The sequence below is a fragment of the Rattus norvegicus genome, chromosome 8 (assembly GCF_036323735.1).
Source record: "Rattus norvegicus strain BN/NHsdMcwi chromosome 8, GRCr8, whole genome shotgun sequence".
Taxonomy (NCBI): Eukaryota; Metazoa; Chordata; class Mammalia; order Rodentia; family Muridae; genus Rattus; species Rattus norvegicus.
Genome location: NC_086026.1, coordinates 47,475,536 through 47,497,151, shown reverse-complemented (window position 1 = coordinate 47,497,151; position 21,616 = coordinate 47,475,536). Strand labels below are relative to the sequence as shown.

Sequence of the window (21,616 nt, the reverse complement as noted above, 5' to 3'; positions counted from 1 at the left end):
GGTATGGTTTTACACCTCCATTTTTTTGCCATGAAGATAAACTGTTTAGAACCATGGATTGTCTATTCTAAGGACCTCTGTGGTAAGCCGTAAAGAAGGCTTTTTCCTCAGAGCTATAGCAACCTAATCTACCATAAAAGGCCTCTTTCTGCTCCCAGCTACAACTTTCACCAAGTCTTTAACCACCAAACTAAGGATAATCGTCCCTGTTGGGACAACAAGGAACTCCCCTTTTCCCTCTGGCCCAGGGGCTAGTCACTCTCTCCAGCCCACTGGCCCTTGACTTTGTTCTTGGCTCTTCCAGGACTCCTAGTAGCACCCAGGCGTTGTTGCTGGCCTGGGGACCCCTAAACCAGCTCTGGCCTTCCCATATATCAGACCATCCTTTCCCACCCCCAGAGAGGTGTCATGGTGCTTCTCTAAAGTCTAATATCTGCCCCAGATGTGGTATGGGATAAGAACTCCCTGCATTCCAGGAGTGCCCAGTGGCAGAGCAGACACAGGCCTACAACCCTATAGTCTGGTAAGTTGACGACATGCAAAAATACCAGAAAAATCAATAACTTTTCTAATTCATTCATGCCATCAAATTGATGAAGAAAACATACCCATGTATAATACCTTAAAATTGTATTGAGTGTAACAGAATGTTGGGAAACTTTGCTATTGAGAACTTTAAAATACTCAAAAAAATAAAGATGAATGTGTATGGAAAGACTTCACCCATTCATTATTTACAAAGTTAGTATTGCAAAATGATTTTACTTCCAAAATTATCTACAAAGTCAATGCAATCCCAATCAAATTCAAGTGATCTTCAAAGAAATATAAGTGCACTGTAAAATTCTTATGGGAGAGCAAAATATCTTTGGGAAATCAAAGTACTCCTGAGCAAAAAAGATCAATACTGATGAAGTCAACATTTCTGCCTTACACGATGTACTATGACACCACAGAAACTAAAATATCATCATAATTGGTTAAAAAATGGAACTATAAAAAGGACACATATAAGTTCACAAAGCTAATTTTTGGCAAATATGCTGAAAGTATACATTTAATGAAAATCAGTCCATTCCACAGACGGTGCTGAGAAAACTTGATAGTATTATGATGATAAAATAACTCTCATTCAAAATGAAAACTTCAAATGGACTGAACATCTTAAGTTAAGGACTGAAACTCTGAAGATCTTATATGAAAATAGAGATAGTTTCTGACTAGGATTCTGGTCACTCAGTATAATGCCCATGATTGAAAATATGGGAGTTTGTGAATTAAAATTTTCTATACAGCACAAGAATTAACTAAACAGGTAGCTTATACATATTGATAATTTATCATTTATAGAGTATTGATAGCTTACATATAAAATTGATAAAAATGAGAATCTAAACATTAATTCAAACAGCCAAAAGGGCACAGGAATGGGGGAGTGAGGAACATGATCTGGTATTGTCAAAAGGATTGAAGCTCTGAGGGCCAACAGAAAAAATGGAAACAGGCAACCTCAGGTGGTAGGAAGTTGAGAGGACCCTCCAGAATGTACCAGAAACCTGGTAGGTGAGAGACTCTCAGGACTCAAAGGAAGGGACCCTAAATGAAATTACTACAATGGAGAGAGAAAACTTTTAGAGCCCACATCCAGCAGAAAGACAGGGCAGCAAGTGAGGGATGGGATGGCTATCCCATAGTCAAAACTCTGACCCATAATTATTCCTGTCTGAAAGAACTGCAGGGAGGGAAATGGAGAAGAGGCTGAAGAAAAGGAGGTCCAGCAACAGGTTCAAAGTGGGATCCAGCCCAAGAGGAAACCCTAAGGCCTGACACTATTGCTGAGACTATGGAGTGCTCACAAACAGGGACCTATTTTGACTGCACCCCAAAAGACCCAACAAGCAGCTGAAAGATTCAGATGCGGATATTTGACTTAACCAATGAACAGAAGCTTCTGACACCTTTGGTGGAATTGGGGAAAAGCTGGAAGAAACTGAGGAGGAGGGCAACCCTGTAGAAGGACAAGCAGTCTCAAGTAACCTGGACCCACAAGATCTCAAAGACACTGTATCACCAACCAGGAAGCACACACCGGCTAAGATGAAGCCCCCAACACATACAGCAGAGGATAACAAGGTCTGGTTCAGTCAAAGAAAATGCACCTAAAACCTCAAGAGAATGGAAACTCCTGGGAGGTTAGAGGTTCAGTGGGGTGGGTAGGGTGGGGGCTTCCTTGTGGAGACAGGGGCGGGAAGGAGATATGGTATGTGGAACAGTCAGAGGGTAGACTTGGAGGGGAGTAAAATCTGGAGTGTGAAAAAAATCTGGAAAAGAAAAACATAATAATAAAAATTCACCATAAAATACTCACGAACTTAAAAGAATAAATGTGCTAAGGAAATGAATTACATTTGTTAGCAGATAAAATGCAAATACCAATAAACATATGAGAATATGTTCAACTTAATTATATATTAGAGAAGTTCAAATTAAAGTTACACTGAGATTTTATTTAACCTAAGTTAGTTTGGCAGTCATTGGAATATTTTAAAAAATCTGAGGGTGGGACAAGAAGTTTGACACCTTGAAAAAATTTTACTCTCTTTTGTTTTAATCTATGTCAAATTTTCTATGTTATTGCTGTCTAATCTGGCAATTCTATTTCCATATATAGAAATGTATGGTTTTTAATTTAAAAAGAAAAAAAAATTGAACAAAAGAAGCTTCAGATACTGGCAAGATTGTGGAAAAAAGGAGGCCTATATCCTACTGTGGGTGTGAATGTAAGCTAGCCTTGCCAATATAAAATGTGCATGGAATTTTGTCCAAAAGTGAAAAATAGATCTACTGTATGACCCACTAGTCCAAATCATTTATATGAAGCATCCCAAGTTAATATCACAGAGATACATCCACATCAGTCCAGGCATAACAGCTACGGTATAGAACAAATTAAATGTCCAACAGCAGAAAAATAGCCTAAGCAAGTGTGGTGTATTTATACGGAGGATAGTATTTCAGGCATAAGAAAAAACAAAGTTATATTACTTGTGGGAAAGGAGATATAACTGCAGATAAGCCTACCAACCAAATTAAGACAGTCTTAGAAAAGCAAGTCTGATATATTTTTTCGGACTTATGATTCCTGTATTACATATAGATATCTAGACATAAGTCTGCATATGAACATAGAATTGAAACTTTTCAAGGATGTACAGGGGACTTCCAAGAGGAGTCGTAGAGAAGGTCAGATACAAAAGTACAGAGTGCTATATACATTATGAAATGTTCTTCAATAAAAGTGTTCTTAGGTAATACAATGTTACAGGCAATGATTATACCCAGTAAGAACTTGAACAACACTACTCTCTTAAAATGTGCTTCAAATTTAATACCAGAGCTTCCTTTTTTAATTTTAAGACTCTCAGGAGCTACTTAAAGCTTCCTATTCATTTTAATATATTAAGTTTCCTTAATATAAACTCACTATAAACAACAAGGATACTCAAGAGTTGTCCTCTCCAGATGTTAGTCTGAGAATTTTAAACACATGCATAGATAAATAACCTAGAGAATATAATTAAAATGGTACCAGACATAGAGTTCAATGTAGATAAATTGAAAAATGTTACACATAGATTAATGACTTTTAGAGCTTTAGGTATGTTATATTTTCTGTCATTTTTGTTGGTAGATAAGTACATCAACAATATACTAGCGGAACTGAACTAAACCGGTCATATAGCTCCTTGCACCCAAATCATGTGGAGAAGAGAGCTGGACTGAGAAAAGTGTGGACACTCCTGAGAACCCAGAGGAAACAAATCCTTTTTGCCCACATTCCTGAACCAGGAGGAAATCGCCTAGAACTATCTGTACCCCGTGGGCACAGGGACCTAGGAGCAGTCAGGGGTAGGACTCTGAGTTTCTACCTGCAACAAGAGGTGGAAGCCAGTCACCAGGAGTGTCTATACACCTGAGAGCAGAGGTAAGACCAACTTTTCTGCTCCAAGAAACCTGCCTGGTAGACTTAGGACACACAAAGGTAAAAGTCCTCTGGGACAGAACACTTCCAGTTTCTGTCTGTGTCCAGGAGTGAACTGAACCAATCCCACAGCTCTCTGTACCCAAATCCCATGGGGTAGAGAACTGAACTCCCAAAAGTGGAAACAATCCTGAGACCTCAGGACAGACTGCCTCTTCTGCCCACTTCTGCACACTTCTGACAGTCCAAGAGGAAACTGCATAGTGTCTCTGGATACAGGAATATAGGAGTAATCAGCAACAGAAACCGGTTGGTTTCAGGCTATGCCCAGAACTGAACTGAACTAGAACCACAGCTCCCTGGATCCAAATCACGAAGGAAACAAAGCTGGACGCTTAGAAGTGCAGGCACTCTCTAACTTGGGTATCACAACTGATGTGTTATAACTACTGCCTGTTTATGTATTTTATTAAATTTTGTGACTTTCTTGAAGGTAGAACCATGTCTCAATTACAACATTTAGTACATTTGTGAGTATTTTGTTTTAGGTTGCATAAAATGAACATAGCAAAATTTTTGCATATTTTCTCCTAATGATCTTATTAAAAGATATTAAGTAATAACTCCCCCCACCAAAAAAAGAGAAGTGCAGGCACTCCAGAGAATCCAGAGGAGACAAATGCTTTTTGCCCCCATTCTTGACCCAACAGGAAATCACCTACTGCCATCTGCGCTCCCTGGGCACAGGGACCTAGACACAGTCAAGGGTAGGACCATTCAAGTTTCTGCCTGTTCCAGGAGTTGAAAGCCAGGTGCCAGGAGTGCCTACACACCTGAGAGCCCATCTCTCTGTTCCCAGTCCCAGCTAAAAGAAAACAGATCTACAGGAGTGCTGACACACAGGCCTAGAGGAGGGCCAAGACACTTTCAGAGTCAGCAAGACAAGCCAACACAAGAGACAACCTGATGGTAAAAGGCAAGCACAGGAACCTAAGAAACAGAAACCAAGAGTACTTGGCATCATCAGAGCCCAGTTCTCCCACCAAAGCAAATACTGGATATCCAAACACACCAGAAAATCAAGATTTAAACTTAAAATCACATTTTATGATGATGATGGAAGACTTTAAGAAGGACATAAATAACTGCCTTAAATAAATACAGGACAACAAAAGTAAACAAATAGAAGCCCTTAAAGAGGAAACACAAAAATCCCTTAAAGAATTACAGGGAAATACTATTAAACAGGTGAAGGAAATGGACAAAACCATCCAGGATTTAAAAATGGAAATATAAACAATAAAGAAAGCACAAAGGGAGACAACCCGGCAACCCGGGAGATATAAAACCTAGGGAAGAGATCAGGAGTCATAGATATGAGCATCACCAACAGAATACAAGAGACAGAAGAGAGGATCTCAGGAGCAGAAGATACCATAGAAAACATAAACACAACTGTAAAACAGAAAAAAGCTCCTAGTCCAAAATATCCAGGAAAGCGAGGACAGAATGAGAAGGTCAAACCTAAGGATAATAGGTAGAGAAGAGAGTGAAGACTCCCAACTTAAAGGGCCAGTAAATATCTTCAACAAAATCATAAAAGAAAACTTCCCTAACCTAAAGAAAGAGATGCTCATAAACATACAAGTAGCCTACAGAACTCTGAATTGACTGGACCAGAAAAGAAGTTCCTCCCGTCACATAATACTCAAAACACCAATGCACAAATCAAAGAAAGAATATTAAAAGCAGTAAGGGAAAAAGGTCAAGTAACATATAAAGGCAGACCTATCAGAAGTACACCAGACTTCTCATCAGAGACTATGAAAGCAAGAAGATCCTGGACAGATGTCATACAGACCCTAAGAAAAAATAAATGCCAGCTCAGGCTGCTATATGCAGCAAAACTATCAAGATATCCCATGACAAAACCAAATTTACATAGCTTCTTTCCACAAATCCAGCCCTACTAAGGATCATAAATGGCAAAGCCCAACACAAGGAAGTAAACTACACCCTAGAAAAAGCAAGAAAGTAATCTACTGGCAACAACAGCAAAAGAAGAGAGACACATAAACAGAATTCCAACTCTAACAACAAAATAACAGGAAACAATCACTATTGATTAATATCTCTTAACATCAATGGACTCAATTCACCAATAAAAAGACACAGAGTAACAGAATGAATATGTAAAGAGGATCCAGCATTTTGCTGCATACAGGAAACACATCTCAGAGATAAAGACAGACACTACCTCAGATTAAAAGGCTGGAAAACAGTTTTCCAAGCAAATGGTCCAACGGAAAAAGCTGGAATAGCCATTATAATATTGAATAAAATTGACTTTCAACCAAAAGTCATCCAAAAATAAGGAAGGACAATTCATATTCATCAAAGGAAAAATCCAACAAGATGAACTCTCAATCCTAAATATCTATAGATAGAAGGGTACCTACATTCGTAAAAGAAACCTTATTAAAGCTTGAATCCTACATTCACCTCATACAATAATAGTAGGAGATTCCAATGCCCCACTCTTATCAATGAACAGATCATGGGAACAGAAATTAAAGAAAAAAATAGATAAACTAACAGAAGTTATGAACCAAATTTTCTTAACAGTTATTTATGGAACATTTCATCCTAAAACAAAAGAAGATACCTTCTTTTCTGTACCTCAAAGTACCTTCTCCAAAATTGTTCATATAAGCAGTCACAAAACAGGCTTCATCAGATACAAGAAGATTGAAAAAATCTCATGCATACTATCAAATCACCACGAACTTAGGGTAGTCTTCAATAACAACAAAAACAACAGAAAGCCCACATATACATGGAAATTGAACAAATCTTTACTAAATGATAACTTGATCAAGGAAGAAGTAAAGAAAGAAATTAAAGACTTTTTAAAAATTAATGAAAATTAAGGCAAAACATACCCAAACTTATGGGACAGTGTGATAGCAATGCTAAGAGGAAAATTGATAGCTTTGAGTGCCTCCGTAAAGAAACAGGAGAGAGTAAACATTAGCAGCTTGACATCAAACCTAAAAGCTCTAGAACATAAAGCAAATACACAGAGGTGGACTAAAAGGCAGGAAATATTCAAACTCAGGGCTGAAATCAACCAAGTAGAAACAAAAAGGACTATACAAAGAATCAAAAAACCAGGAGCTGGTTCTTGGAGAAATCAAGATGATAGATAAACCCTTAGCCAGACTAACCAGAGGGTACAGAGACAGTATCCAAATTAGCAAAATAAGAAATGAAAAGGGAGATATAACAACAGATTCTGAGGAAATTCAAAAAATAATCAGATCCTACTACAAAAACATATATTCCACAATACTGGCAAGTCTGGAGGAAATGATTTCTAGACAAAAACCAGGTACCAAAGTTAAATCAGGATCAGTTAAAACATCTAAATGACCCCATAACTCATAAAGAAATTGAAGCAGTTATTTAAAGTCTTCAACCAAAAAGAGCCCAGGACCAAATGGGTTCAGTGCAGAATTCTATCAGACCTTCATAGAAGACCTCATACCAATACTGTCCAAACTATTCCACAAAATAGAAACAGACAGAGCACTATCAAATTCCTTCTATGAAGCCACAATTACTCTTATACCTAAACCACACAAAGACCCAACAAGGAAAGAGAACTTCAGACCAATTTCCCTTATAAATATTAATGCAAAATTCTCAATAAAATTCTTGCAAACTGAATCCAAGAACACATCAAAACCATCATCCATCATTATGAAGTAGGCTTCATCCGTGAAAGCAGTGATGGTTCAATTTATGGAAATCCATTAACGAAGTCCACTAATATAAACAAACTCAAAGAAAAAGCCACATGATCATTTCATTAGTTTCTGAGAAAGCATTTGACAAAATTCAACACCCCTTCATGATTAAAGTCCTGGAAATGTCAGGAGTTGAAGGCCCATACCTAAACATATTAAAAGCAATACACAGCAAACCAGTAGCTACCATTATAGTAAATGGAGAAAAATTTGAAGCAATTCAGGGACTAGTCAAGGCTCCCTCCTTATTCAATATAATACTTGAAATCCTACCCAGAGCAATCAGAAGACAAAAGGAGGTCAAAGGGAAACAAATTAGAAAGGAAGGAGTCAAAAATATCACTATTTGCAGATGATATGATAGTATACTTAAGTGACTCCAAAAGTTCCACCAGAGAACTACTAAGCCTGATAAAAACTTTCAGCAAAGTGGCTGGGTATAAAATTAACTCAAACAAATCAGTAGCCTCTCTTTACTCAAAGGATAAACAGGCTGAGAAAGAAATCAGGGAAATGACACCCTTCACAATAGTCCCAAATAATATAAAATACCTTGGTGTGACTAACCAAGCAAGTGAAAGATCTGTATGACAAGAACTTATGTCTCTGGAGAAAGAAATCAAAGATCTCAGAAGATGGAAAGATCTCCCATGTTCATGGACTGCAGGATTAATATAGTTAAAATGGCCATCTTGCTGAAAGCAAACTACTGATTCAATGCAATCTCCATCAAAATTCCAACTCAATTCTTTGCAGAGTTAGAAAGAGCAATTTGTCAATTTATTTGAAAAAATATAAAACTAAGTATAGTGAATGCTATTCTCAACAATCAAAGAACATCTTGGGGAATCATAATCATTAAACTCAAGCTATATTATAGAACAACCAATGAAAAAGAATTGAAGATCCAAAATGAAACCACACACCTATGGTCACTTGATTTTTGTCAAAGAAGCTAAAACCATGAAGTGGAAAAAGAGACAGCATTTTCAACAAATGGTGCTGGTTCAGTTGGAGGTCAGCATGAAGAAGGATGCAAATCCATCCATTCTTATTGCCCTGTACAAAGCTGAAGTACCTTTGTATCAAGGACTATCACATAAAACCAAATACACTGAAAATAATAGAAGAGAAAGTTGGGAAGAGATTCAAACACATGGGCACAGGGTAAAATTTCCTGAACAGAACACCAATGGTTTATGCTCTAAGATCAACAATAGACAAATGAGGCCTCAAAATTGCAAAGCTTCTGTAAGGCAAAGGAAACTGTCATTAGGACAAAAGAGCAACCAACAGGTTGGGAAAAGATCTTTACCAATCCTACATCCAATAGGGAACTAATATCTAATATATACAAAGAACTCAAGAAGTTAGACTCCGGAGAACCAAATAATTCCATTAAAAAATGGAATACAGATCTAAACAAAGAATTCTCAAAGAAGGAATATTGAATTACCAAGAAGAACCTAAAGAAATGTTCAACACCTTTAGTCATCAGGAAAATGCAATCAAAACAACCCTGAGATTCTACCTCACACCAGTCAGAATTGCTAAGATCAAAAACCCCGGTGACAGCCGATGGTGAGGATGCAAAGAGAAACACTCCTCCATTGTTGGTGGGATTGCAAACTGGTACTACCACTTTAGAAATGAATTTGACAGTTCCTCAGAAGATTGTACATAGTTTCACCTGAGAATTCAGCTATAATACTTCTGGGCATATACCCAAAAGCAGCTCCAACATATAACCAAAGCACATTTCCCACTAGTAGCAGCATTATTTATAATATCCAGAAGTTGGAAAGAACCCAGATGTCCTTCAACAGAGGAATGGATACAAAAAATATAGTACATTTACACAATGGAGTACTACTCAGCTATTAGAAACAATGACTACATGAAAATCTTAGGCAAATGGATGGAACTAAAAAACATCATCCTGAGTGAGGTAACCCAGTTACAAAGAATGCACATGGTATATACTCACAGATAAGTAGATAGTAGCCCAAAAGCTTGAAATACCCAAGAAACAATTTACAGTCCCTATGAAGCTCAAGAAGAAGGAAGACCAAAATGTGGGTGCTTTAGTCCATCTTAGAGGGGGAAACAAAATACTCACAGGAGGAAATATAGAGAAAAAGTGTGGAGCACTGATTGAAGGAAAGGTCATCCAAAGACTGCTCTACCTTGGGATCTAACCTGTATGCAGACACCAAACACATTCACTATTGCAGATGCCAAGAACTGCTTGCTGACAGGAGCCAGATATGGATGCCTCCTGAGAACTTTGCCAGAGCCTAACTGATACAGATGAGGATGCTTGCACATAGACATTGGACTGAGCATAGAGACCCTAATGGAGGAGTTAGAGAAAAGACTGAAGGAGTTCAAGGGGTTTGCAACCTCATAGGAAGAACAACAATATCAACCATTCAGAGCCTCGCCCTCCAAGAACTTTTAGGGACTAGACCACCAACCAAAGGGTACACATGAAAAACCCATGGCTCCAGCTGCATATTTAACAGATTATGGCATAGTCTGGCATCAATAGGAGGCACAGCCCTTGGTCCTGTGACAGCTAGTTTCCTAAGTGTAGGGGAATGCAAAGGTGTTGAGGTGGGAGTGTACGGGCGGGAGTGGGTGCATCTTTATAGTTGCAGGGTGAGCAGTTATGTGAGGGGGGAACAGGGATGACATTTAAAATGTATGTACAAAAAATAGCCAATAAAAATTAATAAATAAATTTTAAAAAGAAAACGTAAGTGTACTGATAACTCAGAGTTTTCAGTTAATATCATTCCTCATTATCTGTGTCTTGTCTTCCACAAAATTATTTTTAATTTTTATTACATTTTCCTACCAATTCCCTTATTTGTTTATATTAGGAGTACAACGCAATATTCTTTTTGTCACTTTAATATTCTTTAGTAATATCCTTAAGATTTCTCTTTACAAATGTACAAAGATTAGCTTTTAGCTGTACTTTATTGACATATTGACATATATATGTGTGCATAAATGTATATATATATACACATACATATGGATTTCATAGTAAACTGCAACATGTATTACAATGAGAAACATAATCAATACAGTGAAAAACCCATAAATCTTTCACCAAGCCTCAGGCAATCTAAAGATATATCCAGCAATGTAACAGAACAAAAAAGAATGCAATCAGAATAAGGTAAATATGTGGATCAAATATTAAAAAGTGTAATACCTGTAAGATAGCACTGATATTACTGACTAGATACATTTTTCTCAACAAAAACAAATCATTTTATTGAATCAAGAGACGTGGCTCAGTTGTTGAACATATTTATTGCTCTTTCAGAAGACATGGATTGATTTCAGGAAATCCACATAGAGGCTCACATCATGATTAACTCTAGTCCTATACTTCTAGTGTCCTTTTCTGGACTCGGTGAGCTCCTGTATGCCCATGGTGTGATAAACTCATATAAGCACGCGCGCGTGCGCGCGCGCGCGCGCACACACACAAACACACACACACACACACACACACACACACACCTTATTAAGTAAAATTGATAAACAATCCCATAAGAAGAACAAAAATATCAACCAACCCAAACATACATCTCAGAGCTCCCAGGGACTAAACCACCAACCAAAGAATACACATGGGGGACACATGGCTCCAGCCGCATATGTAGCAGAAGATGGTGTTATCTGGCAGCAATAGGAGGAGAAGCCCTAGGTCCTGGGAAGACTCCATTGTAAGGGAATGCCAGGGTGTTGATGTGGAGTATGTGGGTGGGAGAGAGAGCATCCTCATAGAAACAGAGGGAGAGGAAAAAAGAGAGGAGGGAACCGGGAAAGGGGATAACATTTGAAATCTAAATACATAAACTACACATTTAAAAAATTATAAATAAGAGAAAAGTATTAAACAATAATTTCAAATATATGCACATACTATATATCTAAGTTATATAAATATATGTATGAATGAATTGTTAAGAAAAACCTAGGTGACTAATATTGCTTTCAAATGGGTAAATAATAGGTCTTTCTAAAAGTTCTGGATTTTATATTGTCATTAAAACTACCATAATCAATTGCTTATTCTATTTCAAACAGTCAAAATATTTAATGAAGTTTAGAAAAAATAACAAAACATTTACAAGTTATGTTTAAGATATTTAAATTGTAATTTGATAACATTAGATTTGACTATGTTTTGTCCTTTTCTCAAAGGAATAATAATTAGGATCTTCTTACATGAAAGATATTATCAAAGCTTTGGTTATTTTCCAAATAAATTTTTGTAATTTAAATTTTCATTTTAGGTTGAGTCATGTCCAAATGTTTCTGGCTCCAAAAATATCTGGCCATAATATCTGAGGGAAAAAAGTTTTAACTTGACAGATTAAAGAGAAATCTTTGCTAATTTTTTTAGATCACAGTGCTTGCTTATATGAGCATGCAACTTGAGTTTACTATGAAACCTTCCATTTGCAAATTGTAAAGGTGATAATCTTCAATAAAGTAAGGAACATCCAGAATAGAAGCATACTGTTACATTTCTGAAGGCCTGTGCCAACTGAGTCCCTTCATGTCCTTGACACATTGTGTAGCATTGTCATTATATATCATTATTAATTATTAATCTTTTTGGACCAGAAGAAATGGTAAAAATATCATTTCAAATATATATATATATATGTGTGTGTGTGTGTGTGTGTGTGTGTGTGTGCGTCCAATAAACATGTGAAATAAAAAGATAAATGGAAGAAATGGAAGTCCTTATCTATAATAAGTGGAGATAAATTATTGAAAGGAAACCTATTTTACTTAATTCTACTAACAAAAATAATGACCACACAAATGAAATTAATGACACTAACTTTCCAAGTGCAGTAACTACATGAGAAAGGACACTCTTTCAGATCAACACTTTCTCGTACTCAGGGTCTTTATCAAGGCAGTTTTAACATCTTTGTTCCTCAAGCTGTAGATTAAGGGATTCAGCAGAGGAACTGTGTTGGTGTAAAAGACAGAGGAGATTTTGCCCTCATTCATAGATTCAGCAGAAGATGGTTTGAGGTACATAAATGCACCTGATCCAAAGAACAGAGAAATCGCGATTATGTGGGAACTGCATGTGCTGAAGGCTTTGGACCTGCCCTCCTTGGAGCTGATATGAAAAATATTTGAGAGAATGAAACCATAGGAGATGAAGATGGTGATGCTGGGCACAAGGATGTTGATACCCACAACAACAAAAACCTCCAGCTCATTGACATAGGTGCTGGTGCAGGAGAGTTGAAGCAAAGGAGGGATGTCACAGAAGTAATGATTGATAGTGTTTGCATCACAGAAGGTCAGTCTCAGCATGCACCCTGTGTGAGCCATGGCACCAGAGAATGCCATCATGTATGAACCAAACATAAGGCTCAAACACAGTTTAGGAGACATGACAATATTATACAGGAGTGGATTGCAGATGGCCACATAGCGATCATAAGCCATTGAGGTCAAAACATAGCACTCAGAAATGGACAAAAAACAGAAAAAGAAAAGCTGGGCCATGCATCCTCTATAGGAAATGATGTTTTTCTCTGATCTAAAGTTGACCAACATTTTGGGTGTGAACACCGAAGAGTACCAGAGGTCAACAAAGGACAAGTTCAAGAGGAAAAAGTACATTGGAGTGTGGAGATGAGAATTCAGCTCAATTAAGCTAATCAAACCCAGATTTCCCAACACAGTGACAACATACATCACTAGAAACAGGATGAAGAGGGGGCACTGGAGATCAGGCTGCTTGGTTAATCCCATAAGAATGAACTCAGTCACTGAAGAGCCATTTGCAGAACCCATTCTTCTTTAAAGGAATCTGTGAGCACAGGCCAAGAGAAGTCACGTTAGAGGAAAACACAACCATTCTCACAACAGTCTTTCATAAAACATAGAGCATCATCCTCAGAAATAATTTTTTTGATATAATTATTATCTTGTGCTCAAATACTTTATAACACACACACAACACACACACACACACACACACACACACACACACACACACACAATTTCATACAGCTTTCGATAATTTTGGCCATTATTCTCTCATCTTTTCCCAGTTCTAGCCTCCCTTCTCTATGTAATCAACTTTATATTATTTTTACTCTTGAGCACGCTAATTTCTGTTGCTAATATCTTTTTGGAACTGTGGCCTTCTTGTAGAGATTGTTGACTCATCAGGGACTACACTCAGAGAAAACTGACTCTCCTCCTAGCAACCTACAATTTTAAGGAAGAGACTTGTAAATGCTCTCCCCTTCCTATGCTAGGATTTGGTCTGTGTTGGGTTTGCACAAGTCTTATGCATGATTTCACAATTATTGTAAGTTTGCATGTGTAATTTCCATTATGTGTTCAAAAGATACATTTTTTTCATATTAATCCAACCTCTGGCTCTTCTAATCTTTCTGACCTTAATTGTTAACAAGACAAATAATGTTGTACAATATCAATCTTATCCCATATGAAAATATGTCTTCTGAAATTCAAAGAATAAAGAAGGAGGGAACTGAACCAAGATAGAATCATATTCAGTTTTTCCTGGTCATAAAGCTTTCACTCATTGATGAGATCAGAGATATATACGTTGGCAACATTTGTTGACTGCTAACAAAGGTAAAACTTTGATAAAATGAAATCAGTACACTGTTCTAAAAAAGTCAAAAATGGTTTAGTTACTATCATATTATAGAAAAAATCCATGACTATAGAACAGTAAGGTTTTATCCAAGAAGAAATAATAACTTCAAAATTCTGCTTGCTCTAACATCCCCAGTATCTCTGAACAGTTTTCATGCCCCATTTTCAGCAGAACTTTATAAACCTTTCATTTAAATTTGCAAAATATGGAAAATAGTGATTTTTATTTTAGATCTCTGAACATTAAGTGCAAAAGAAAACAATATTATGAATGGAATTCAGAAAGCCACATTTATCACATTTATCAAGTTAAAAAAATACAGTTTCTTCATTGTTTTACTTACTTAGCTGGTTTTGAATGAGGAGTTATATCATATTTCCAGGATGTTCAGCCAGAATCTCAAACTAAACTCATAACTTAGTATCATAAGGTAAAGCCATCTCAAGAAGCAGGATAAAATTATCACCTTTCCTTTCATGTGTAAGAGTTTCAATGTGCTACTAATATTATCATGCACTCCCAAATAAACAGGGTAGATGATCACGCAGACCTCTCAGAGGAATAGTTTCTGTGTGTATTAGAGAGATACATAGTTTATAAGTATAACTTCGACTTTCAATCTGTCATTATTTCCTTAGGGAACTTTGATATTTCTCTCAAGTTTTCTTTTTCACTTGAGGGATTGGAAATCCTCCAAGGAAAATGAAAACTACATAGTTTCTAATCCAGTGATGTAATAGAATAGGAAGTGCAGAATCCTTCTTAATTAACACAGTATCTGAGCCACAATTATGTACTCATCAATCTGTAAAGATTCTAAAAATGCAGGAGTTCCTGCATCCTGGTTGGCCATGACATCAGCCACACTGGATTGAAAGGGAAAAACAAGCCATGCACTACTCCAGACATAGCAACACAGAATAAGGATGAAAACACCCTCGTAGGAAACAAATGTAGCATGCACACACACACATTTACTGTCACATTGTCTTTACCTATTATTTATAAGATGATTTCCTATGTAGACTGTCTCACAGGTATTTCTGAACAACACAGTACATACTTTGATCCCAAATGCCAGTAAGAAAGGAGTCATAGGTGACAGTAGGCAGCTGTATAGTTAATACCCTCAAGTCAATATAGGAATAAGAGTTGAAAAATCTCACCCATAATTTCTCCCAATTAAAAGATAAATGGTGAGTGTGGCACTTCCAATGCCCTAACTTTTCTATGAGTTAACCAGATCTTTGACTACTGAGCAGAATGTTGAGCTATCATCAAGTGCTAATAGGAATTAAGATGCATTTTCAGTAACAATAAGAATAGATATGGGGATGGGGAAAAGAGATCACCACTCTTCCTACCTGAAAATGTTTCAAAGGCATAAAATATGAAAATCCCTAGACACATTATCTCGTAGCATCATCCCCAGAGTAGAAAGAAGTATTTAATATGTCATGATGCAACTCATTTGGATACTGCTCTGGAGTTGGTTTCAGTCTCTGTTCTCTCAGAGCTCTGAAGGAGTCTATCAATCTGAACATCTGGAAGCTAACCTGGACAAAACAAAACAAAAGTGAATGCTATATTCAGTCATTCAAAAATAATTAATACCAATAGATTTCAAACTCTTCCCAAATGTTGAAGATAAAAAATCATTTTATAAGTCAAATAACTAAAATCAAAAAAAATAGTCAAACAAATATATAGCTACTCCAATGACTATATTTTAATTTTTTCCTTCCAGCTAAGTATAGGTTAGTCTGGACATAAATTTTATCAATATTGTTTTCCAATCTTTTCCTCATATTTATTTCTCACTAATTTTCAAATAAAGTTGGCTATATTTTTGTACACTTTTTTTACTCCCTGTTGGGATTCATTTGTATATATGCTAATTTTCTTAATTGCCTTTTCATATTATTCATTGTTACTATATTAAAATGTAAGTGACATATATGTGTTGACACTTAAAGTTTAATGAATGTTTGTGTTCACAATAAGATGAATCTTTAGAACTTTTGACATAGAAGGCCACATCCTTTGTGAAGAAGATTCATTATTCTTCATTGTAGCTGTTTGTATTTTAATGCTAATGTGGTCCTCCTAAATAGTTTGTATGAGTGGGCCTGCACATAGCTTGTGAGAGCCTGTCCTACCTTTATTGTGATTAGTAAATAAAGATTCCAACAGCTAACAGTTGGGGATGAGAGACATAGTCAGGTGTTTAGGATTCCCAGGCTTGGAACCATGAGGAGGAAGAAGAAAAAATTTACCATGCCAGGGGACTGTGGAGAGAGGGGAGAATGGGGTAGAAAAGCAAGGAAAGCATCCTGAGCTCTGGATCAAAAACATGTGGCCCAGATGGCTGACTATTTGGAATTAAGAGCAATCAAGATGGAGCATAGAAATTAGTAAAGAGTAACTTGGAATTATCAGTGGGAGGTAGATTCTAGCAGCTTCAAGGTTAGGAAGTTTCCCAGAGATTGTGCTACTTAGGGCATAACAAAATATAAAAGCTGTGTGTGTGTGTGTGTGTGTGTGTGTGTGTGTGTGTGTGTGTGTGTGTGTTTTCTGTTTGGGAACATAAACCATTGAGGCAATAGTGACCCTGCTCAAGATTCATTAATAAATATTAATTCTATACTTCATGATTTCTTGTCTCAATGACTCTCTCTAGAACTTTCAGTACTACATTGAATAGAAATTCCAAAAGATTTATCAATGTAATATTTATTCCAGAGTTAGTGTTGAATGAATTATTTTTCTTGGTCCTTTTGTGACATAATGCCTTCATTCTTTCTTATAATTTTTGCATCCCCTTTACAATGGTGTTTTCAAACTTACCACTCTTTATTTATAGAACACTTTGTTCAGCACATTTAAAGACAAATTTTATTAATTAATCATTTATTGTTAAATGATTCATGCTATTAACAGTCAGGGATATGAATGTCCCACTCTCAATCTACACAGACAAGACTAAAGATGAACCATTCTCTCTCCATTTTGTGTGAATGTGTATGCCTATACATAATTGTAGTCTATGTACTTGTTTTATGTGTGCTTGTGGGGTATGTACTTGTGTGTGTCTGTTTATGCATGTGTATACATCCATGTGCATACACATGTATATGCAAGTAGACTTTGAAATATGTGTGCATGTATGTGGAGGCTGTACCTTTACACTTATATGAATCTGGGTCTCTAGGAAATAAGTTGCAAAATGCTCTAATCCAGTATTATGTGACTCAAGACAACATAAAGAGTGTTTACAAACTTGAATATGAACTGTAACACTTCACTCGAATTGGTAATTAAATTTTATAACAGATATGGTAAACAAGAAATCTGCTGTGTGTTAAATATTAGCCCTGGCTGATAAAGCCCAGTTATTAGGAGATGTAGACGCTACAGTGAAGTTAATGTGTCCTACATAAAAATGGCGACTAATAAGAGATTGGGAGTACTTTGTTAGATCTGTCCAAAGTCTGCAAATGAGGGTAAGGAAGGATCTCTTCAGAAACAATGACAACAGAAAAAGACATAGATGGATTTGTTGATGAAGTCAGGTCTTGCTTCCGGGTTGCTGCCGCTGCAGAGAGCCCCTGGGCAGCACCCCACGAGCGAACCTGAGCCTCGGGACCACAGGTAAGACCAAATTTTCTGCTGCAAGAAAGCTGCCTGGTGAGCTTGGGACATACGGAAGCAGAATTTCTCTAGGACCAGGCACGTTCTGTGTTTACCGGAAGTCCCACACCCGCGGATCCCGGCCCGCAGCAGCTCTCTGCTCCCAGACCCGGTGAGAGAGAGACCCAACCGCCTGGTCAGGTGGGCACTCCTGAGGCTGCAGAGCGGAAGAGAACAACAACACTGCTCACCCCTGCCCACATCCCTGGCCCAAGAGGAAACTGTATAAGGCCTCTGGGCTCCCGTGGGGGAGCGGCAGGTCCCCTGCCAGAGACACTGCCGGACCCTGAAGGAAACAGACCGGATAAACAGTTCTCTGCACCCAAATCCCGTGGGAGGGAGAGCTAAACCTTCAGAGAGGCAGACAAGCCTGGGAAACCAGAAGAGACTGCTCCCTGCACACACATCTCGGACGCCAGAGAAAAAAGCCAAAGACCATCTGGAACCCTGGTGCACTGAAGCTCCCGGAAGGGGCGGCACAGGTCTTCCTGGTTGCTGCCGCTGCAGAGAGCCCCTGGGCAGCACCCCACGAGCAAACCTGAGCCTCGGGACCACAGGTAAGACCAAATTTTCTGCTGCAAGAAAGCTGCCTGGTGAACTCAAGACACAGGCCCACAGGAACAGCTGAAAACCTGTAGAGAGGAAAAACTACACGCCGGAAAGCAGAACACTCTGTCCCCATAACTGACTGAAAGAGAGGAAAACAGGTCTACAGCACTCCTGACACACAGGCTTATAGGACAGTCTAGCCACTGTCAGAAATAGCAGAACAAAGTAACACTAGAGATAATCTGATGGCGAGAGGCAAGCACAGGAACCCAAGCAACACAAACCAAGACTACATGCCATCATCGGAGCCCAATTCTCCCACCAAAACAAACATGGAATATCCAAACACACCAGAAAAGCAAGATCTAGTTTCAAAATCATATTTGATCATGATGCTGGAGGACTTCAAGAAAGACATGAACACACTTAGGGAAGCACAGGAAAACATTAATAAACAGGTAAAAGCCTACAGAGAGGAATCGCAAAAATCCCTGAAAGAATTCCAGGAAAACACAATCAAACAGTTGAAGGAATTAAAAATGGAAATAGAAGCAATCAAGAAAGAACACATGGAAACAACCCTGGATATAGAAAACCAAAAGAAGAGACAAGGAGCTGTAGATACAAGCTTCACCAACAGAATACAAGAGATGGAAGAGAGAATCTCAGGAGCAGAAGATTCCATAGAAATCATTGACTCAACTGTCAAAGATAATGTAAAGCGGAAAAAGCTACTGGTCCAAAACATACAGGAAATCCAGGACTCAATGAGAAGATCAAACCTAAGGATAATAGGTATAGAAGAGAGTGAAGACTCCCAGCTCAAAGGACCAGTAAATATCTTCAACAAAATCATAGAAGAAAACTTCCCTAACCTAAAAAAAGAGATACCCATAGGCATACAAGAAGCCTATAGAACTCCAAATAGATTGGACCAGAAAAGAAACACCTCCCGTCACATAATTGTCAAAACACCAAACGCACAAAATAAAGAAAGAATATTAAAAGCAGTAAGGGAAAAAGGTCAAGTAACATATAAAGGGAGACCTATCAGAATCACACCAGACTTCTCGCCAGAAACTATGAAGGCCAGAACATCCTGGACTGATGTCATACAGACCCTAAGAGAACACAAATGCCAGCCCAGGTTACTGTATCCAGCAAAACTCTCAATTAACATTGATGGAGAAACCAAGATATTCCATGACAAAACCAAATTTACACAATATCTTTCTACAAATCCAGCACTACAAAGGATAATAATTGGTAAAGCCCAACATAAGGAGGCAAGCTATACCCTAGAAGAAGCAAGAAACTAATCATCTTGGCAACAAAACAAAGAGAATGAAAGCACACAAACATAACCTCACATCCAAATATGACTATAACGGGAAGCAATAATCACTATTCCTTAATATCTCTCAATATCAATGGCCTCAACTCCCCAATAAAAAGACATAGATTAACAAACTGGATACGCAACGAGGACCCTGCATTCTGCTGCCTACAGGAAACACACCTCAGAGACAAAGACAGACACTACCTCAGAGTGAAAGGCTGGAAAACAACTTTCCAAGCAAATGGTCAGAAGAAGCAAGCTGGAGTAGCCATTCTAATATCAAATAAAATCAATTTCCAACTAAAAGTCATCAAAAAAGATAAGGAAGTACACGTCATATTCATCAAAGGAAAAATCAACCAAGATTAACTCTCAATCCTAAATATCTATGCCCCAAATACAAGGGCACCTACATACGTAAAAGAAACCTTACTAAAGCTCAAAACACACATTGCACCTCACACAATAATAGTGGGAGATTTCAACACCCCACTCTCATCAATGGACAGATCATGGAAACAGAAATTAAACAGTGATGTAGACAGACTAAGAGAAGTCATGAGCCAAATGGACTTAACGGATATTTATAGAACATTCTATCCTAAAGCAAAAGGATATACCTTCTTCTCAGCTCCTCATGGTACTTTCTCCAAAATTGACCATATAATTGGTCAAAAACCGGGCCTCAACAGGTACAGAAAGATAGAAATAATCCCATGCGTGCTATCGGACCACCACGGCCTAAAACTGGTCTTCAATAACAATAAGGGAAGAATGCCCACATATACGTGGAAATTGAACAATGCTCTACTCAATGATAACCTGTTCAAGGAAGAAATAAAGAAAGAAATTAAAAACTTTTTAGAATTTAATGAAAATGAAGGTACAACATACCCAAACTTATGGGACACAATGAAAGCTGTGCTAAGAAGAAAACTCATAGCGCTGAGTGCCTGCAGAAAGAAACAGGAAAGAGCATATGTCAGCAGCTTGACAGCACACCTAAAAGCTCTAGAACAAAAAGAAGCAAATACACCCAGGAGGAGTAGAAGGCAGGAAATAATCAAACTCAGAGCTGAAATCAACCAAGTAGAAACAAAAAGGACCATAGAAAGAATCAACAGAACCAAAAGTTGGTTCTTTGAGAAAATCAACAAGATAGATAAACCCTTAGCCAGACTAACGAGAGGACACAGAGAGTGTGTCCAAATTAACAAAATCAGAAATGAAAAGGGAGACATAACTACAGATTCGGAGGAAATTCAAAAAATCATCAGATCTTACTATAAAAACCTATATTCAACAAAATTTGAAAATCTTCAGGAAATGGACAATTTCCTACACAGATACCAGGTATCGAAGTTAAATCAGGAACAGATAAACCAGTTAAACAACCCCATAACTCCTAAGGAAATAGAAGCAGTCATTAAAGGTCTCCCAACCAAAAAGAGCCCAGGTCCCGACAGGTTTAGTGCAGAATTCTATCAAACCTTCATAGAAGACCTCATACCAATATTATCCAAACTATTCCACAAAATTGAAACAGATGGAGC

General features: G+C 37.6%; 1 protein-coding gene across 1 annotated transcript; it reads right to left on the bottom strand.

The window, feature by feature from the left end:
- Positions 1–12,711: 12,711 nt before the first annotated feature.
- On the bottom strand, positions 12,712–13,644 carry Or8b1c (olfactory receptor family 8 subfamily B member 1C). Its single transcript, NM_001000449.1, has one exon. It carries the CDS (start codon positions 13,642–13,644, stop codon positions 12,712–12,714), a length of 933 nt encoding a protein of 310 aa, NP_001000449.1.
- Positions 13,645–21,616: the final 7,972 nt, after the last annotated feature.

Bases quoted from the DNA above. Each gene is read 5' to 3' on its own strand.
- Or8b1c (NM_001000449.1), bottom strand. From the start codon at position 13,644: ATGGGTTCTGCAAATGGCTCTTCAGTGACTGAGTTCATTCTTATGGGA.